At 32.6% G+C, this 18,335-nt stretch overlaps 1 protein-coding gene across 1 annotated transcript in view; it reads left to right on the top strand.

Moving 5' to 3' along the window:
• The window catches only part of LOC147068362 (rho-related GTP-binding protein RhoE-like), a 207,726-nt gene extending 189,744 nt beyond the window's left edge, over nucleotides 1–17,982 (top strand). The window contains exons 3-6 of the mRNA XM_085952717.1: nucleotides 99–208; nucleotides 6,286–6,420; nucleotides 13,163–13,312; nucleotides 14,244–17,982. Of these exons, the coding sequence (XP_085808843.1) occupies nucleotides 99–208; nucleotides 6,286–6,420; nucleotides 13,163–13,312; nucleotides 14,244–14,324 (476 nt within the window). The 3' untranslated portion in view covers nucleotides 14,325–17,982. The remainder of the gene's footprint in view (nucleotides 1–98; nucleotides 209–6,285; nucleotides 6,421–13,162; nucleotides 13,313–14,243) is intronic.
• The last annotated feature ends 353 nt before the right edge of the window (nucleotides 17,983–18,335 follow it).

Here is an 18,335-nt window from a genome sequence, read left to right as displayed (position 1 = left end):
CATATTTTAATTTCAAAAAAGTATTTTAAATACCTTGTGATTATTATTTGCCTAATAAATGCAAACTATTTTACAGCATCTCTCTTTGTTCTTTTCAGGGAGTCAAGCTTACGACACAGTACGCCCGCTTGCTTATCAAGATGCCAGAGTATTTTTATTATGCTTTACCGTCACCGACCCAGAATCCCTACAAAATGCAGCTACCAAAGTGAGTATTTTTCCTTGTTAGCAACATTACTAATTACAAATTTTTTATTAAAATAGTATTTAAAACTCATTTTCAGCTATGTCTTAAGAGAATCATGTAAATTTGTTTCAATATCTACAATGTTTTAATGTTAGTTCCAGAAAATTAATAATATAATTGTGTTATTAAAAAAAACAATAATAACCACAATTAACCATTGTCAACCTGATGTTAAGCGCACGAAAGTATTCTTGACGGTTACAATAAATTGTGTGGAATAATAAAAATTGCATGTTGCATTTTATTTTAATCACTACAATGTCTTTCCATTAATAATTTTATCGGCAGGTAACACCACTAAGGTGATTTGCGATTATATTGGTAGCTATAGACAAGTAAGGGCTCAGACACACGACACTGCAGTTGGTGTGTGTCGACGCAGTTTTTACTTAATTCCAAAACCGATTAGAATCTCCAATTGTATTGATTCTATTCAAGATACTCGCTACCCACCCGGGGGCTTCCGTGTCGATTCCTGGTTACAATAATATATTTATGTGATTATCTCAAAGCCTGGGTGTTGTAATTGTTTCACTTTTACTACCGCTCTATTGTTTCATTACACTATTGTAATTTTGCCTCATTGTCTATTGTAGTATTAAAAAGAATTAATACATATTATTTAATATGTATACATTTACTAAAAAAAACTTTTTAAACAAATTATCAGTTGCTTAGAGTTACATAAGTCACATATTCCATTGAGTTTTGAGATAATCGAAAAAAAAACACCAGAGCACAGTTTTTTTTAATAACGAGTGGGTCGATTTACAATATTTAAAAAAATATATATATATAATACTCATAAGGCTGCAGGCACACAGCATAGCATGAGGAATAGAGCTCTCTAATTGGTTAGTTGCTTTTGTGACAGAAGTCACGTTACAACAGTCGCACTGTCAACGATTTTCACATGATTTAATTAAAGTGACTTGATACCTAACTATTTTTCTTTATATAGACTGATGCCTTTAGAATCACTTGGTATATTTAACTCAAAAATTACAAAATTGCAAAATGTGAGTTATGACTCTAGGCGACTCATATATAGAAATAGTCTGTGTATTGCTAGCATAGTATGTAAATAAAAAATATACATCGATCTGTTATAAGTGTTGTAACATTTTATTGTGATTTTCGATTTTATGTGTGAATGAATGCACGAATACAATTCATTTATATCTTAATGTGCACCTGGTAAATAAATGTAGGAGCGCGCGTAAAAATATTTCTTCATTTGAATTTACAATGCGAAATATAATTATCTAATTTAATTATTGATATTTCAAACAATTCTCCAGCTTCACCCTTAAATTTTAGCTCCATATCTACATAGAACATAATTTTTGTTGAGCATATTTGATAACTTCGCGTTGACGTAGTGTTTCTTTGATGTTGTTGCATTATTAATGAATTATTTTCAATTTATCACTTTGCCATGTTTATTGATTGATCCATTATATTATTCCTTAGATGCAAACAAACGCCGATATAGATAAGCCACGCCGCACACTTATTTTACACCTTTCGCCGCCAAAACCAATTTGTCAAACTCGTTGCACAAATATTTTGATCTCCCGTCAGAGTAAAAATATTATATTACTTTACTGGAGGGGGCATAAGAACGATTTGATGTCGTGCACAATAATTTTGACCAAACAATACTTTAGTAAATATACATTGTATATTTTTGGTTTAATACCTATACCTCTCAAATATACCATCATCATCAGGGGCGCGACAACCCGGTGTGGGTCCTGGCCTCCTCCAACAGTTTCCTCCACCTGTCCCTATCCAGTGTGGACGCTTTCCAATTTGGTACCCCTAGAATACGGCAGTCACTCTCAAATATACCAGATTACTAATAATATGTATACACATAGGTACATAAAAACCAACACGAATCTGTTCTCTTATTATTTACTTTTAAAACTGTTCTGATTACAAAATTATTGAATTTTATATTTGACGAGATATATTATTATAAATGATATTAAACTTTTATTGGAGTTTTTTTTCTGTTTAGCCATATATTTAGTAAATAATTAGATATATATATATATATACAGATATACTTACTTCAAAATAGTTGACCATGCAATATGAGCTGATAAACGCCGAGAACGTTGGCACACGACGTACTATTTTTTCACTACGGTCGATTCGTCACACTCAAACTTGCCTATTTTTCAATGGATTTATAGTGTGTTTAGCCAACATTCATGTCGTATGTACACTCTCGCTGAAGGCCGAGCACGAGCGTGTAGTAAGCTTCCCTCTTGTATCAAAAATAGTATCATGGAAAGTCTCGCCGAGCGGCTCGACGAAACGTCTCGGCGAGAGTGTGCTCCGGCATTAGATATTATTTTAATTGATTTTATTTTCAGCTACTGATATTATATGAAAATCGATTAAGTAGATGTTACCTATTTCAAAAAGGAAAAAACAATAATTAATCCAGTTGGGTATAGTAATTATAATAATTATTATTAGCATCCCAACAATTTCAAGCACTGACATTTTTATCTGTAAGCAAGGAAATAAGTCAAATATATTCTATTTGTACACTGGTGTAGACAATTATGCTTGTAGAGTCTTTACATATTTTGTGAGTTCAACGGAAAGGACGACTACCACAAGATTTCTTGAATCTGAATGTCCACATCTAAATTGCGAATCCTAGACACTAGTCTAGGATTCGCAATTTATTTAATTTTGGCCGTATCTGCTTTAGTTTCGAAATCTCATATGTCATAATTATGTTATACTGTATATTCTCACGATTTTTAGCGTTATTAACTTTCCATTAAATTTCAATATTAAGATTTTTGTCGCCGACAGATTTATCCACAAATATCTAAATTCCATACCTATTTTACATACTAGCCACAGTATAGATTTGCTGTACGCTATGGATTATACCATTTTAAATCCAAATATTTAACATTTTTACCATTAATATGAGCCTATAAATCGTTGCGTTTTTTTTCATTCAATGGTAGATTATTAACTGTTTATGTTCTAATGGATTTAAATTCAAATTCCATCAAGTACATTCGGTCGATAGTATTAACTGTTTATGCTTTATTGCTATGGTATCAATGATAATTATTAATGTACCTTCACATGTTCAGTTTTTGAGCTACTTATATGTAATAGATAATATTATATTAACAGCCATAAAATAAATGCTGTTGGCGAGGTATTTTTTAATTCTCCAGCAATCGAATTCCCCCAACGAAACTCGAGAACAACAATTTTTTTTTTTCAAACACAAGGATAACAGAGAAATAGCGAAATGAAAAGAATTTACGATGTTTATGGAGCATTAATAATGCATTGTCTGGCTGTGCATTTTCAATGCAGGGTAGAAATTATTGTACATATAACACTCAGGAAACTCATTACTTAACTGTTCATTATGCAGGTTTATTGAAAGTGGGAAAATTGTAATCCGTTCATAAAATGTTACAATAATATTCTATCCATTGAATTAATACGTATTTACGATCGGGTTTGGTTCTAAAAGCGTGCTGAGGAGCTTTCCAGATTATTCACATTGCATTTCCAGCGGCGATGTATTATTTTATCGAATTTAATTCAATTTGTAAGGAGTAAATTCAGTGAAAGATATATAAACTAGTATAATCTTACACTTTTGAGTTAGGTTGTGTCTTTTGGGATTATAAGTTGAATGTACCTTGACAGTCAAAGGTCGTTTAAATGTTTTAAGGTCTCATTTAATATTGTCTATTACTTTAATTAGGGCGTTAAAGGTTTATTAAATTTGACATTATTAATACTAATACTCCCTTGTCATCTATTTCGGTGCGTCATTGATATTAATCGATTAATGTATAAATAGATATTTTAACCATTATTGTTTATTAATTATAATTATTAGTGATAATGTAAATTCGTGGCTATATTGTTTAATATCTGTTAGGTACAACTATTTATGGCAAATAAAGAAAACTATATTACATCTAAAATGGTCATTCGGATATGGAAATGAAATGTTGGAATATTGTATTTGCAGTAATTGAATATTATAAATGATTACAAGATAAAAAGAACTTTTTATAAACCACGTTTTTAATTTTGTTGAATCATGTAAACTTGACAATTCTATGTATTAATAAATACTTTTTTTTGTACTTGATATAAATACTAAATAAATAATATAGAATACCTACTGAAATGTCATTTTGACATTTCATATTGATTTCCATAGTAACGCACGTATATATTAATAATTTAGTTGCTAGGACCCCCTTAGCAACCGATAATAGTGTTTTACTTTTTACGGATTTCTTCCGAAATAACTTTCCATACAAAACAGAATTAACTGAAAATGATTTCAATTCTGCTTAACGATGGCTAAAAGTATTAAAAGAATGCATTGTCATTGTGTTATGATGTTTCAAATGTCTATCTAGTCGGGAAGTTAGTTAAAAATCTTCAATCGTCCAAAAGAAATCTTGGATAAACAAGAAAAAAATTTACTGGACAAACAAGAATACGAGCTAATAAAGACGTCGTAAAATGGATAGAATTTACATGCTGCATTGAGCGTGAACACGATTTGGCGCTGTCATTCGATCGTAGTACCTACCTGTAAATTGTTATTACTATGAGATGATCCGGAGTTATTCATTACAATGTGCATAATAGTGATTTCGTTTGGCGTACTATGAAGTATACTTTTTTCAAACGTAAAAATATCTTCTTCTTTGTCTAATTGTGACCTGGAAGATCTGGGGGTTAGAGAGCCTTATACACTATTTTGCTCCACGCTTCTCAGCATTCTGGACATATGCCAGTATAAACCAGTGGCATTTTAAACTAAGTCCGTCCATTTGCAGAGAGCTCATTCTCGTCCTCTCCAACCTTCGACATTTCCGAAGACTACAGTTTTTTCAAGTTTCAACGTTTCCTGCGGGTTATAATTATAATAGATTGGAGAGTCTGGTGTAGAATATTAATTATTGAATCTATCTTGAATCTGTAGTTCACTATTGATTGACTCGTTATTTCGTGTAGAGGCGTAACCGTTCACAATAATTTCAGCAACCACCTCCAGTATCACATTTTAAATGCATCTAACTTCTGTATTTCTCTTGATTTATCCGTTCAAGTATCGGTGGCATATTTTTTGAACGAAATTTAGTAGGCAATGTTTTTACTTTTCTAAATTGATTGCAGTTTCAACGTAGTGTTTTTTTTAATCTCCTTTTGAATCAGAATCGCATTCATCTTCACCATAAACGATCTAACTCAAGTTAATATAACGCATATATATATACACACACACACACACATTGATCAATTAACTTAGTTTTGGAATGTAATAAATGTAGGTAAATATATTACCATGTTCGATCAAAAGCGAAGCATATTGTCATCCACAGAGTAGAGGTAGTAGAAACCGATTTATACAAGGAATAATTTGTATATTCGTCCAACCCATTGAGTCTTTACATTGGTTCAAATACTCATTGAAAAATAACCTTTTTCATGATGCGGGTTTGCTACCCACGGTTTCGTTTTAATACAAAGACGGAAAGTCTACTAATTAGGCCAACGTGGGTGCAAATAATGTTATTAATATATTTTCATTAAAATATACATCCTGATCAATTATAACGTAGATGTAATTAGCAGAAGCGTGCTGTGACTTATGGTTGTAAGCATGTGCTGAAAAACACGTATTATTAGATATATAATATATACCCACTTTAATACAAAAACAATTTACAGAAATTATAATTAAATCATAATAATCAATAACCATTATAATAATATAACTGCATAGTACTTTATCGATTATTTATGGGCGTGCTCTGCATAATATAGCAAGTATAAACCCCACGCCACTGGTAATTAGATACCTATATAATCAATATTTTTAAATATAATGTTCTAAAACTACCTATATCCATTTTATCATTACCCTACATTGTATAAATAAATTTTATAAAAGCTTCGTATACAAGTGTAATGCATTACTGATAATCTTTTTTATTTTTATTTTCCAGTGGTACAAAGAGATCAGAAGTCACTGTGCGACGTCGCCGGTCATACTTTGCGGTTGTCGTAGCGACCTGAGAAATGACAAAGAAGTCGTAGCACTACTTGCAAAGCACCACCTTACACCGATCACTAGCGAACAGGTATAAACATAATATTCTATATAATCACTTGTTATTCACCACATATAACAATACAATATGTATTTCACTCAGACGGTGTCCTTGATCAAGTACGAATATCGAAATTTTCGGTTATCTATTAATCATTTTAATACTTGTCAATACTATATTGTGGCAGTGGCGAGGGTGGAGACTGTTAAGATTCGACATAAAAAGTGCACTCTAAATTTTGTCAGCCACACTTATTTGTTTTCATTGAGCTAATAATACAATTTACAGATGGTGTTCGTTAGTTTTTTTAAATCCATCATGTCCTGCCTAACCAAACCATAATCGACAAAAATATTATTTTATTTATAAAATATCTAACATTATGTATGGCTTAATGGGATAATTGTAGATATTTTATAGATAAACGAATATTTTTTTACTATAAGGTATCTACTATGGCTTGAAGTAGGCAGTGCTTAATTGAATTTTATAAACTAACAAACTTAACACTATTTACACATTGCAGTCTTAGTTCAGTGAAAATAAATATGTTAGACTGACAAAGTTTAGTGTGCACTATTTATGGCATATCTCAACAGCCTATCTCCACCCCTTGCCACTGCTATGTGTCTAGGATAAAAATGAACTATGTAATATGAAAAACATGTCCGACTATATTCAAGTCGTGGCACTGAATTGTGAATTACGGTGGTAGAGCTAGTTATCGATTATTTTCAAAAACAATGCAATAACCCGTTCCGCAATAAATAAAGGTTTTTTATTGCATATTTCGTTCAAATTATTAGAATCATTTATTTCAATTTTCAACAAGTTTACCATACATTTGAAGTATGAGCAACAACGAGCACAACCATGGACGTTATAAATTCGTATCACGGCAATGGTGGAAAAGGAATACCTGGTTGATAAAATGGTGTCCATGGTGTGCATGGTGTCCCACGGAAACTGGTCGCCGTGATAAGTGCTCTCTACACCAATACAGAGTGTCGCGTGAGAGCAGCCGGAACATCCTCTGACCTCTTTGAAATCACGTCAGGAGTTAAGCAAGGATGTGTACTTGCGCCCTTTCTTTTTATCATCATGATGGATTTCATAATGCGTAAGACGGTTTGCCCCGACAGTGGGATACGCCTACATCATGATGACACAAGCGATCTATGCGAAGAAAGACTGTGTGACTTGGAGTATGCAGACGACGCAGTCGTGTTTGACTCGACGATCGAGAGGTTGGAGGTGACCGTGAACAGGCTAGCCGCGAACTCGATGCGTGTGGGTCTTCATCTGAATGCCGCTAAGACCAAATCCATGTGCAGTGCTGCTTGCATCGACGCCGACACTCCTCTGCGGGTTTCTGGTCTGCCCGTCGAGCTGGTGTCCAGATTCAGGTACTTGGGTGCCACGGTTGCCGATGATGGTGGTATTTCTAGTGAGCTTGGAATCCGCATGGGTGTGGCGGGCTCTTCGTTCAACCAACTTGGAGTCGCATGGAGGTCAAGGCTGTATTCTGTGAGGACCAAATGTCGTTTGTTTAACGCGTGCGTGCTACCTGTGCTCCTGTATGGCTGTGAGACATGGCATCTTACTAAGCTTCAAGAGTCTCGGCTTTTGAGCTTTGAGAATCGATGTCTCCGCAGAATCTTAGGGGTACATTGCTACGACCGCGTTACAAACATCCGAGTTCGTGAGCAGACACAACAGCCTTCGGTGATTGAAGTTATCACGAAGAGACGATTCACGTGGCTGGGACATGTATTCCGGATGCCGCCAAAGAGTGCGGCACTTCGTACCCTTGTGGCACAGCCTCAAGGGTTCCGTCGCCGTGGCCGGCCCTCCCTCACCCTGCAGCGATGCTACAAAAGCGACCTACGTGCTGCAGGTCTGACATGGCGGGAGGCACAGGAGTTGGCGATGGACCCAGGGAAATGGCGCCAACTTGTGCTTGCCCTATGCCCCAATGTTGGGATGTGACAGGGTGAAAGAAGAAGAAGAAGAAGTTGATAAAATTAATTAAAAACATAATTGAGTAAAGTGGATTTTTTTTATGGAAAAATCTCAAGGTGTGAGGTGAAATTATAGTTTAAAATGTTGTTAATTAATATGTTTATTATTTTTAATCATATCTATGAATTCTAAAATACTATTCTTAAACCTACTTTATTTGTGCAAGAATTTTGCGATTTCTATCCTTAACAAAGTTATGATAATTTTTGATTTGAAAATTATATAGAACCATTACTTTTAGGCATTTCATATATTATTCAGTATCCTTAATATTAAAGACTTCTTGCATTTTTATATGTATAACTGATCACATTAATTGCTGTTAGCTAAATGATTACAAAATGTAAATGCTAATACTACGTCATCCGTTTAGCATTTTACAACGTTTGTAGTTGGGTTTTCGACTTTTGAACTATAGTATTTGAGTTGTAACTATTATGTCCAGAGTATAAATACATTTTCGTACATAAATGTAGATTTATAATCGAACCGATTTAATATTTTCTATTATAATACTGGGAGAAGTAAAAAAATACACTTTATAAACAAGAATAGTAACACTAGAAACAAAATAAAATTAATCATATCACAGTATAAAGGTAACCATGTAACTGCATGCTCGGGAAGCACGCACAGAGTCCCTAGTGCCAACACACGGCACAAGTATGATTGAACTGCGCCAGTTTGTGCCTGGACTATATCGAGCTCGAGAGCTCGGAGGACTACGATGCGCTCGCTTTAGCTGCCTTTGTTCTGGTGTTTAAAAAACAAACACGAAATAAGAAACGTGATATGTGGTGTATGGACTGATTCATGAAAAGAAAAATTTATCCTCACACTAACTTACTGAGTGAATTATTGAAAATATATCCTTGTTACTGGCATAATTTTCTCCACAAACCATAATAGTTAAGGTATGCTATGGACGATCCGACAAAAATAGTGCACACTTTTTCATTTGTACTTATTATTGTTTTCGTTGAATTAAGAAGACAATATATTATTGCAGATGGTGTTAGTTAGTTTTTTAAAACTCATTAAACCCTGCTACCAGTGTGTGCTTCCCGTGATCACATATGCGTGTGTAACATGGACCCTAAGTAAAAGAGAGATCCAGAAACTTAGAGTAGCACAACGTGGTATGGAGAGGTGCATGCTGGGCATAACGCGAAAGGACAAAAAGAGGAATTAGTGGATAAGGAAGCAGACGAGGGTTTGCGATGTAATAGAGTTTATTAAAAGCCTTAAATGGAGATGGGCTGGACACATAGCTCGAAGAAGAGACAATCGTTGGACAAATCTAGTCATCCAGTAAGTTCTGCGGAAGTACGTGGCAACGCAATGCACAGGACCAAGAGAAGTGGAAGCAGCTTGAAGAGGCCTTCATCCAGCAGTGGATAGATTCAGGCTGATGATGATGATGATGAAACCCTACTTACCTACAAACATAATCGATAAAAAAGATTCTTCTATGTAAATATTTAGAATAGTAGAATTATGTATGGTTTAATGGAATAATTTTAGACATTTTATAGATAAACGTATATTTTTTTTAGTATTATCTAATATGGCTTAGATTGGGCAAGGTTTCATTGAATTTTAAAAACTAACAAACACTATCTACAGTCTACACACTACGTTTAGTTTTAGTTCAATAAAGGTAGATACGTTTGACTGACAAACTTTAGTGTGCACTATTTATGTATTTATGTCGGACGCCCATAATGGCCGAGCGGCTTGAGCTAAGGCTGGGTCTGGCAAATACACATAATGTTGTTAAATTTGTGTTTATAGTCAGAATATGGACCGAATAGGTTTAGCAAATGGCTAACATCCATTTCGTGTAAAAATAAAATCTGATAATACAACCTCCACTATGTGGATGCTAGTATAATTCTCTTATGCCTCGTCCAGCGTAGGCGCGTTCGGCGGAGCATTGAGCGGCGCGCGCAACTCAAACGTATAACCAAAAAAAGACATTGTCTACGAACATTTTCACACACGGTTATACGTTTGAGTTGCGCGCGCCGCTCAACGCTCCGCCGAACGCGCGTACGCTGGACGAGCGCTTAGGATCGAGCATGGTGAAGAAGCAGTAGTATTTATGTTGGATCAGTCTACCACCATGTGTATAGTTACGTTTAATTAGTTCATTTCATAATTTTAGAAACACCGTTCATTTCATAATTTTATAAACACCGTTCATTTCATAATTTTAAGTTGGGTGCCTACAATATTGACACGAAATTAAATAATATTACTATTTTTCCAATAATTTTAATAAGAAAATTGAATAAGTATTATGTTTTATTTATTAAGTAGAAAATTTAATACCTTCTATTATTTGAGAAATCGTTATTATTGTAATGTTGATCTCGATATTCTTGATTGAAGGTAATTTTGAAAAGTAAAACACGGGCGTGAGAATTTTTAGATTTCTCGGCAATTGTTTTAAGACATAAAAGGTTCTCGCAATATTACTTTCTTTGATTATTTTGTACCGACATCTTCCACAGGATGTAACGAATTGTTTTGTATTAAGCGCGACAGGGCGATATCTTTTAGTGTCATTCCATAGTTCTTACTCAGCGACGTTACAACTTGGAGACAATGTATTTCGACATTCTAACTTTTTACAGAAGTAAAATTTATATTTTAATAATGGCTGCACCTTCTTACGTACAGTAACTTGACGATCCTGTCCTAACTAAAAATTAAGTAAAGTAGTTTAATGCTGTTTTTTATTATTTTTACTAGTATGTTAATAATATTTCCCCTTTTTTATATTTAAACGAAGATGCACCTTTAAGAGGAAAGTGTTAGCCATGGTACAATGGGGAAATTTAATATAATTTTCGAAAACATTTCATGTTCTGCTTAAATTTAATTAATGAGAATCACACATTTCTTCTAATAGTTCAGTGTTCATATCATAAATTATATTGTCATATAATATGGTAAAATACCAAAATATAATATGACTTTATCAAATGCATTTCGTCTATTCAATTCTAAATTATCCTAATGCCAAATCATAAAATGTCCAGGAAAGCGAAATATAAAAATTATGCACCTATACTTAATTCGATTTAGTTCTGTAATATCGAAATTTTAAAACTCATTTTTTGTATTTTAAATTACAATAAATTTTGGGGAATTTTTTCCAATTTCAAATTTATGAAAAATTCAATACATTGGCAAATAATGTCACTTAGGATACTTAAGAAGTGGTATGAAAATAATTGTTTCTTAAATTCAATATACAGAAATGTTGGAAATTTCATAGAGAATCGATTGATGTAAAAAAACGTATTTCGAAAAAATGGCGTTTATGATAGTTTAGAATTGAATAGACGATTTGCGGTATCTACTAGGATTTATTTATAAAAATATAAATAAATGTATCCTGTTTTTCATTGATTTTGCATTGGTTTTAAAATGTGTTTGTCGTGCACAGGGAACACCTTCTGGTTGTATTTGTATGAAGTTACGATTCTTGAGTGTGTAAAAATATGGGAGAAACTTAAACATATGTTAAAGAATATATTATTTTCAATAGATGCATCTGTATGAGGACAAATTTAATGGGTTTATTGGCTTGCCTCTCATTAAGTCATAAATTAAAACTGCCTGAAAAGCTTTCGACTATACTCTATATATATATGGAAACTGGTGCTTGAATTTCTGTCTTATTAATCTATCCTGTAGTCTCTTGCATAATAACTTACTAAACAGTGCCATTTTCGCATTTCCTCCAATTCACGAGGCAAATGCGACGCCAGAGATAAATTTTAATCTATATTTTCAAAAGTGCTCAACAGAATCTTGTAAAAAAACTTTACCATATAATTATAGTCAAAAAAATCTGACATCACCGTTTTATAAGTAAAACACATTTGGTTCATGGTACAGATGTTGAAACTATATGGCGCTTTTACAAACTTTTATAGTAGATCTCCTAAAACTTGGTTTAGTAAACATTGTAAAATAAAGCGAGATGTAATAGTGACAATAGCTAGAAGCAGGACAAGGCTTTACAGTCTCAACGAATCATTATACAAAATTAAAGTGGTAGATAGCCCTCAGTGTCAGTGTGGACATCCCTGTCTGGCAATGTGATGCCTATGACCAGGAGAGAGAAGTGTTATTGAATATGTTGGGAAACTGCAGGTTATACCCCTCCTTTTACGATTAATTCGTTCCTGGCAAAACCAAATATTTCAGTTATGAAAATTGTACATGAATTTCTCCAAAAATGTAACGTAAATGTCTAGTATATAGTGTAACAAAAATGTAATTCTGTCTGCCTGTAGTTAAAAAAATGTATGTATACTTTTGTAAACCATTGTAAAACAGAATAGCCTTCCATTCAGAGAAGAGCTCAATTGCTTCCAAATAAAGAAAAAAAATGCCTAGATAACATAATATGTATATTATAATTAATGATAAACACTGAAAAAAGTTCTGCAATTGGATGACATTAAAGAAATATTATTGATATTACCGTATTCTTTGTGCATTTATAGAACATACATATTTACAATTAAGATAACTCTTAAAACATTTAAATTTTAAACTAATGATTGATGTCAGTGGTTACAAGGCACAGCTATACATTAATAAAATACAACAGTGTGTAGCACTGATCAAGTTTATTTTTTAATTGAATAAAAACAAAATATTGTGGGTAATTTCAATTTCAAAGTTTAATTATTCTTTTTGTAAAATATTTCATTTCTCTACGTTTCAGGCACTCGCTGTAAGCAGACAATTAAGGGCCGCAACTTACGTCGAAACTTCGGCCAAAAATGCTGCCAAAGGAGTAAAAGATGCATTTGAAGTAGCTGCCTTGGCAGCTCTAGGAAAACTCAATAAAAATCACGGCGTCGTACAAAAACAGGTAATTATTAGAATATCACGTCATATAATTGATATTCAATGTGATTGCAGAATTAAAAGCTATGGGCCATTTACGTTATTAATTTGATCTTTATCATAATTTGTCAGATTGTTTTTAATGGTCATTATAAATAAATATTTTTATCTTGCTGTTGGCATTTAAAATGACATAAAAATACTCAATGTTTTATAAATTGATATACCCACATTTGATAATAAAACGGGAACCACATTTAGGTGCATGTCGCGGACTATCGCGTGAACTCACGGCGATAAAAATGTCTATGGTTTCGTCATTTTGCAGAATATTTTGAACGTACACCATATCGTAAATTCACTGAATAATGATACTGATGAAGAGTGCCTATTATATTGTATTAGTAATTTGAATTATTATTAATTATTCATGATATTTTCAATTAATTTTAACAGTCTCTACGTGTGCGTACATTAAAATACATGCAGCATGACATTCACAGATAATAGAACACAACCTGCAGACCATAGAAAATAGACAACATTCTCATAAAAAATACATAGGGCCAACTGCTAAAAACAAAAAAGAACGTCAGTTTGACGTGACAAACGAAAAGTGTTGGCATATGGAATACGATAAAAACGTTCAATTGTCGTTCATTGAATCATGCAGATGCCGATGCAGTGCAGTTCAACGTGAAATGCTCTCATTCTTGTTTTAATTATTGCTGCAGATTTTTGCCAACTGACAATAGTCGTTTAAAGGTTCAAAATGTGCTACGGGATGGGAGCATCAGTCTGATAACATTTTAAACACCAATAAAAACGACATTACACACCCGTAGCGGTAGCCCGTGACAGCAAGCGACAAGCACCGTGACATGCACCTCAATGTGGGTGGCCCTTAAGAATAATCTAACATGATTTATTCATGTCGTTTTTTTTTCGTTCTTCAGAAGACAGCCGGTCGTAGCAAGAGCAAACGTGACCTGAAAGCCGAGCTGAAAGGACGCGCTAAGAGTTGCTGCGTGATGTGATCCTTCGCCGGCGGCAGCTGCAGCTCCGATACTCCAAGATGTCAAATGGGAAACGAAGTCTGAAGCTAACTCCGCCGCGCAACACACCTCCACTCACCTGTCCAACATAACAACTGTTCAACCATTGTAAAATCTGGTTCAGTTTATGGAAAATAACATAATTGTTCAAGTATTCTTTACGAGAATACTCATTAATTGATGTTTAAAACAATGCAATTGATATTATTATCATGGATTTAACTATACCAACATAATGTGTCCAAATACAAATTATTGTTAAAAGGTTCAACTTAAGCTTTGAATCAGTTTATGGAATATACATAATATACAAGATTGAAATTATACTGTTTCAGTATGCTCTGAAATACGATGATAGAATTCGTATGTACGTTCGACAGAATATTGATTAAATTCTTGGTATAGACTATTGAAAGTCAAATCTACGTTGTAAAATCGGGCTCGATGGAAAAGAGCATAGTTATCTGCAATATTTGAAGTAAATGCAGTCAAATATCTTAAGAAAATATTTATGATTCTGACTTGCGTTCCTTTTGAAGACATGACATCGATCCATCGTATTCATGAATTTTTGATGATGAAATAATATATATGTAAATAATATTATTAAATGACATAAAGTGAAATGATAGAAAATTGTAAACATTGCATTGACTGACTAATTTTGCAATCTCTCATTAAGAGATTTCAATTCGATAAACAAAACTTTGAGATCAAGCTAATAAAGTATAAACTAAATGTTCGATGATACGAGGGTGGGTCAATAATTCCTTAGAAAAAAGCATTAAAACAGGTTTTATTTTTGTATTTTTTTTTTATTTCTCAACATAATTTCCTTGGAGCTCAATACACTTGGTTAGACGTTTCTCAATTTTTTTTAAACCGTCAAAAAAATAAGTTTTCGGAAGGTCCTCAAAATAAGCATTTGTCCGATCGATGACTTCTTCATTTGAAAAAAAACGTTGTCCACTTAGCCATTTTTTTAAGTTTGGGAAAAGGAAAAAGTCACTGGGGGCTAAATCTGGCGAATACGGTGGGTGGTCGACCAATTCGAACTTCAATTCTTCAATTTTAGCCATTGATCGTAAACATGTGTGAACACGGGCATTGTTCTGATGAAAGAGGATTTTTTTCCTGTTTAAATGAGGCCGTTTTTCTTCAATTTTGTTTTTTAGCTGGTCCAATAAAGATGCATAATAATCCCCTGTTATTGTTTTTCCTTTTTCCAAATAGTCAACGAAAATAATTTCACGTGCATCCCAAAATACAGTAGCCATAACCTTACCAGCTGATTTTACGGTTTTCGCCTTCTTTGGACATGGTTTGCCTTCGCAATCCACTGCTTTGACTGTTCTTTCGTCTCGGGAGTATAGTGGTGTATCCATGTTTCATCTACAGTCACAAAGCGACGAAAAAATTCATCCGGATTGCGTTGCATGAGCGACAACAGGGCTTTAGAGGCCACCACCCTATTGCGTTTATTGTCGACTGTGAGCAAACGCGGCACCCATCTTGCAGAAATATTTTTCATGCCCAATTTGTCATGTAAAATAGAAATGACGCTACCTTTTGAGATCCCTGTAACCTCAATTATCTCACTCAACTTTAATCTTCGGTCACTTAACACCATATCGTGGATTTTATTGATCATTTCTGGTGTAGTCACCTCTACAGGACGTCCTGAGCGTGGTTCATCCTTTGTTGATGTACGACCACGTTTAAATTCATTTAACCAGTTATAAATAGTTGCAAGTGAAGGAGCAGATATGCCGTGAACTAAATCCAACTCATTTTTTATTTCCTTTGCTGTTAACCCTTTTATATTAAAATGTTTAATAACAACTCTAAACTCAATTTTCTCCATTTTCCATTTTTCCATTTTCCACAAGCAAATTTTTTTTTTAAATGTACGAGAAACACACAACAACCCGACCAATCTGATTGAAACTTCGCAGCATACTGAATCGGTAGTGCCGCTGCATGAAAACAAACCGCTTGCAGTACTAGTCGCGCCACCTGTCGGCTTTTCTAAGGACTTATTGACCCACCCTCGTATAATAATGTGTTTTTCAATATTGTTTTATAAATTATAATATAGGTACATACCTCCAGGTTTTTGTATATTTTTTCTGCAATATTGGATGACTAATGGCTTAAAAATAAGCGACAATTCCGTGCTGTAATATTTATAAAAGACATTAGTAATGAGTAAATCTTCATCTTTGTTTGTACAAATGGTTTTTGAACAATTGATTGTTAATTATTTATGTGTAGATAGAGAATGTTGTGAAACAATCTATTTAATTTTATTAAGATGGGTAAATAGTAACTAGTGACAATTATTGACGGAAAATACCTTTCAAAGTGTTTAATTGATTAATAATACGTATCTAAAACGATAATAAAAAGAAGAATCAATACTTTTAAAATCAAATATAAATTTACAATAAAAACATTATAAAATGATAATTCGCTGAGTAAAAGTTTGTGTGTTGTTACTTGTTATTATTATTATTTTATGAGTATTTTAATAAAATGTCTCCATCATACCTAATAGATTTTTTTTCTTTTTGGATAGCTTCATAATTAAATAATATATTAAATTATCTGAAATAAGAATAATAAACATCTTAGTAAATTAATATTTGTTTTATAAGCAATTTAATATATTATTTTCTGTCAAAGATAAAGTAGTAAATTGTATTGTTATTTTGTTATGTTTCGTAATTCCGTCACTAGCTACCACTGGTAACGATAATAATCCATTTTAATACAAAATTATTCTTCAGCTAATTATCATCAATTTTATATTTGATCTAGGGCATTTTATTTCGAAAGTGTTGTTTAAAAATGTATTAGCATTCTTTGTGTATGAATAAGTATGCTTTATTTCGATGCCTTATAAGTAATGAACGTAGCAAATTATTGTGGAATGGTTAGCTTTAAAAATAGTTACCATAAAGTGACATTTTACGGTGTGGCACGTAGCATATTATAAAACACTGTGACAATATTATGTATGGTATATTTACCTATCAATACAATGGATAATTATGGGGATGATGTCAAAATATTACTCTTAAACTCTGTATGTAAATGTAATAAAAATGATTGCAAATTTCTGTGACCAATCTTTCTTACTTTCGCATATCATAGGTCTCAGAACGTTGTAGACATCGGAAGACGCTTACAAATTAATAATCAAAAACGTTATTTTATTGTAATTAAATAGCATATTATAAAGCTTTCTTTCTTTCAGAAGAGATTTATAAGGGTGATATTATGTAGTTCAACATTAGTTAATTTAGTTCTAATAATGAGTGCCAAAAATATACCTACCCCATTAATAAATGAATAATGTAATGATGATAATAAATTGATGGATGGTAACTAACTCTCCAGATTTTTCCCTTATTTTTATAATTTTATTTAGTGTATCAGTTTACTCTTTCTGATAGTAACACTACTCATGGAATATAATATCAATTAAACTATATTATGATAACTCTATTAAAAAATCCTTTCATATTTTTAATGCATATTTTATATTAGAATTCATTTCTGTGTTGTAAACAACATGTAATAAATATTATTATTGTGATTGTTGATATTGTTGAAAGTGTCCCTATAATATTATATTTTGAAGATAAAAGAGTATTAATACCTAATAATATAATAAAATAAAATTATTCCCACTCAATTTACAGTGGAAGAAGAAGCTACATATTTATTATATAATGTATTATAAATTACTATCGACTTACTACAGTATCAAATAAATATTCTATTAGTAAATATTATATAAAAAAATATTACTATAAAGGCTTAAATCAAGTTTTCAATATTTGTTTCTCACCTTTTCTTGAATAGGTATTGTATGTAAATTAAAATGAAAATTTTAAATTAAATAACCGCTTTAAATATTAGGATTATAAGACTATAAGAATTGTAAATGTTTATTTCATTATTGTTAGATTTTAATAAAGGGAACAA

This window comes from Rhyacophila brunnea, unplaced genomic scaffold (assembly GCF_057557595.1).
Source record: "Rhyacophila brunnea isolate RB1 unplaced genomic scaffold, BYU_Rbru_1.0 scaffold_3, whole genome shotgun sequence".
In the NCBI taxonomy this organism is placed as follows: Eukaryota; Metazoa; Arthropoda; class Insecta; order Trichoptera; family Rhyacophilidae; genus Rhyacophila; species Rhyacophila brunnea.
This window is presented reverse-complemented; position numbering and strand designations above follow the sequence as displayed.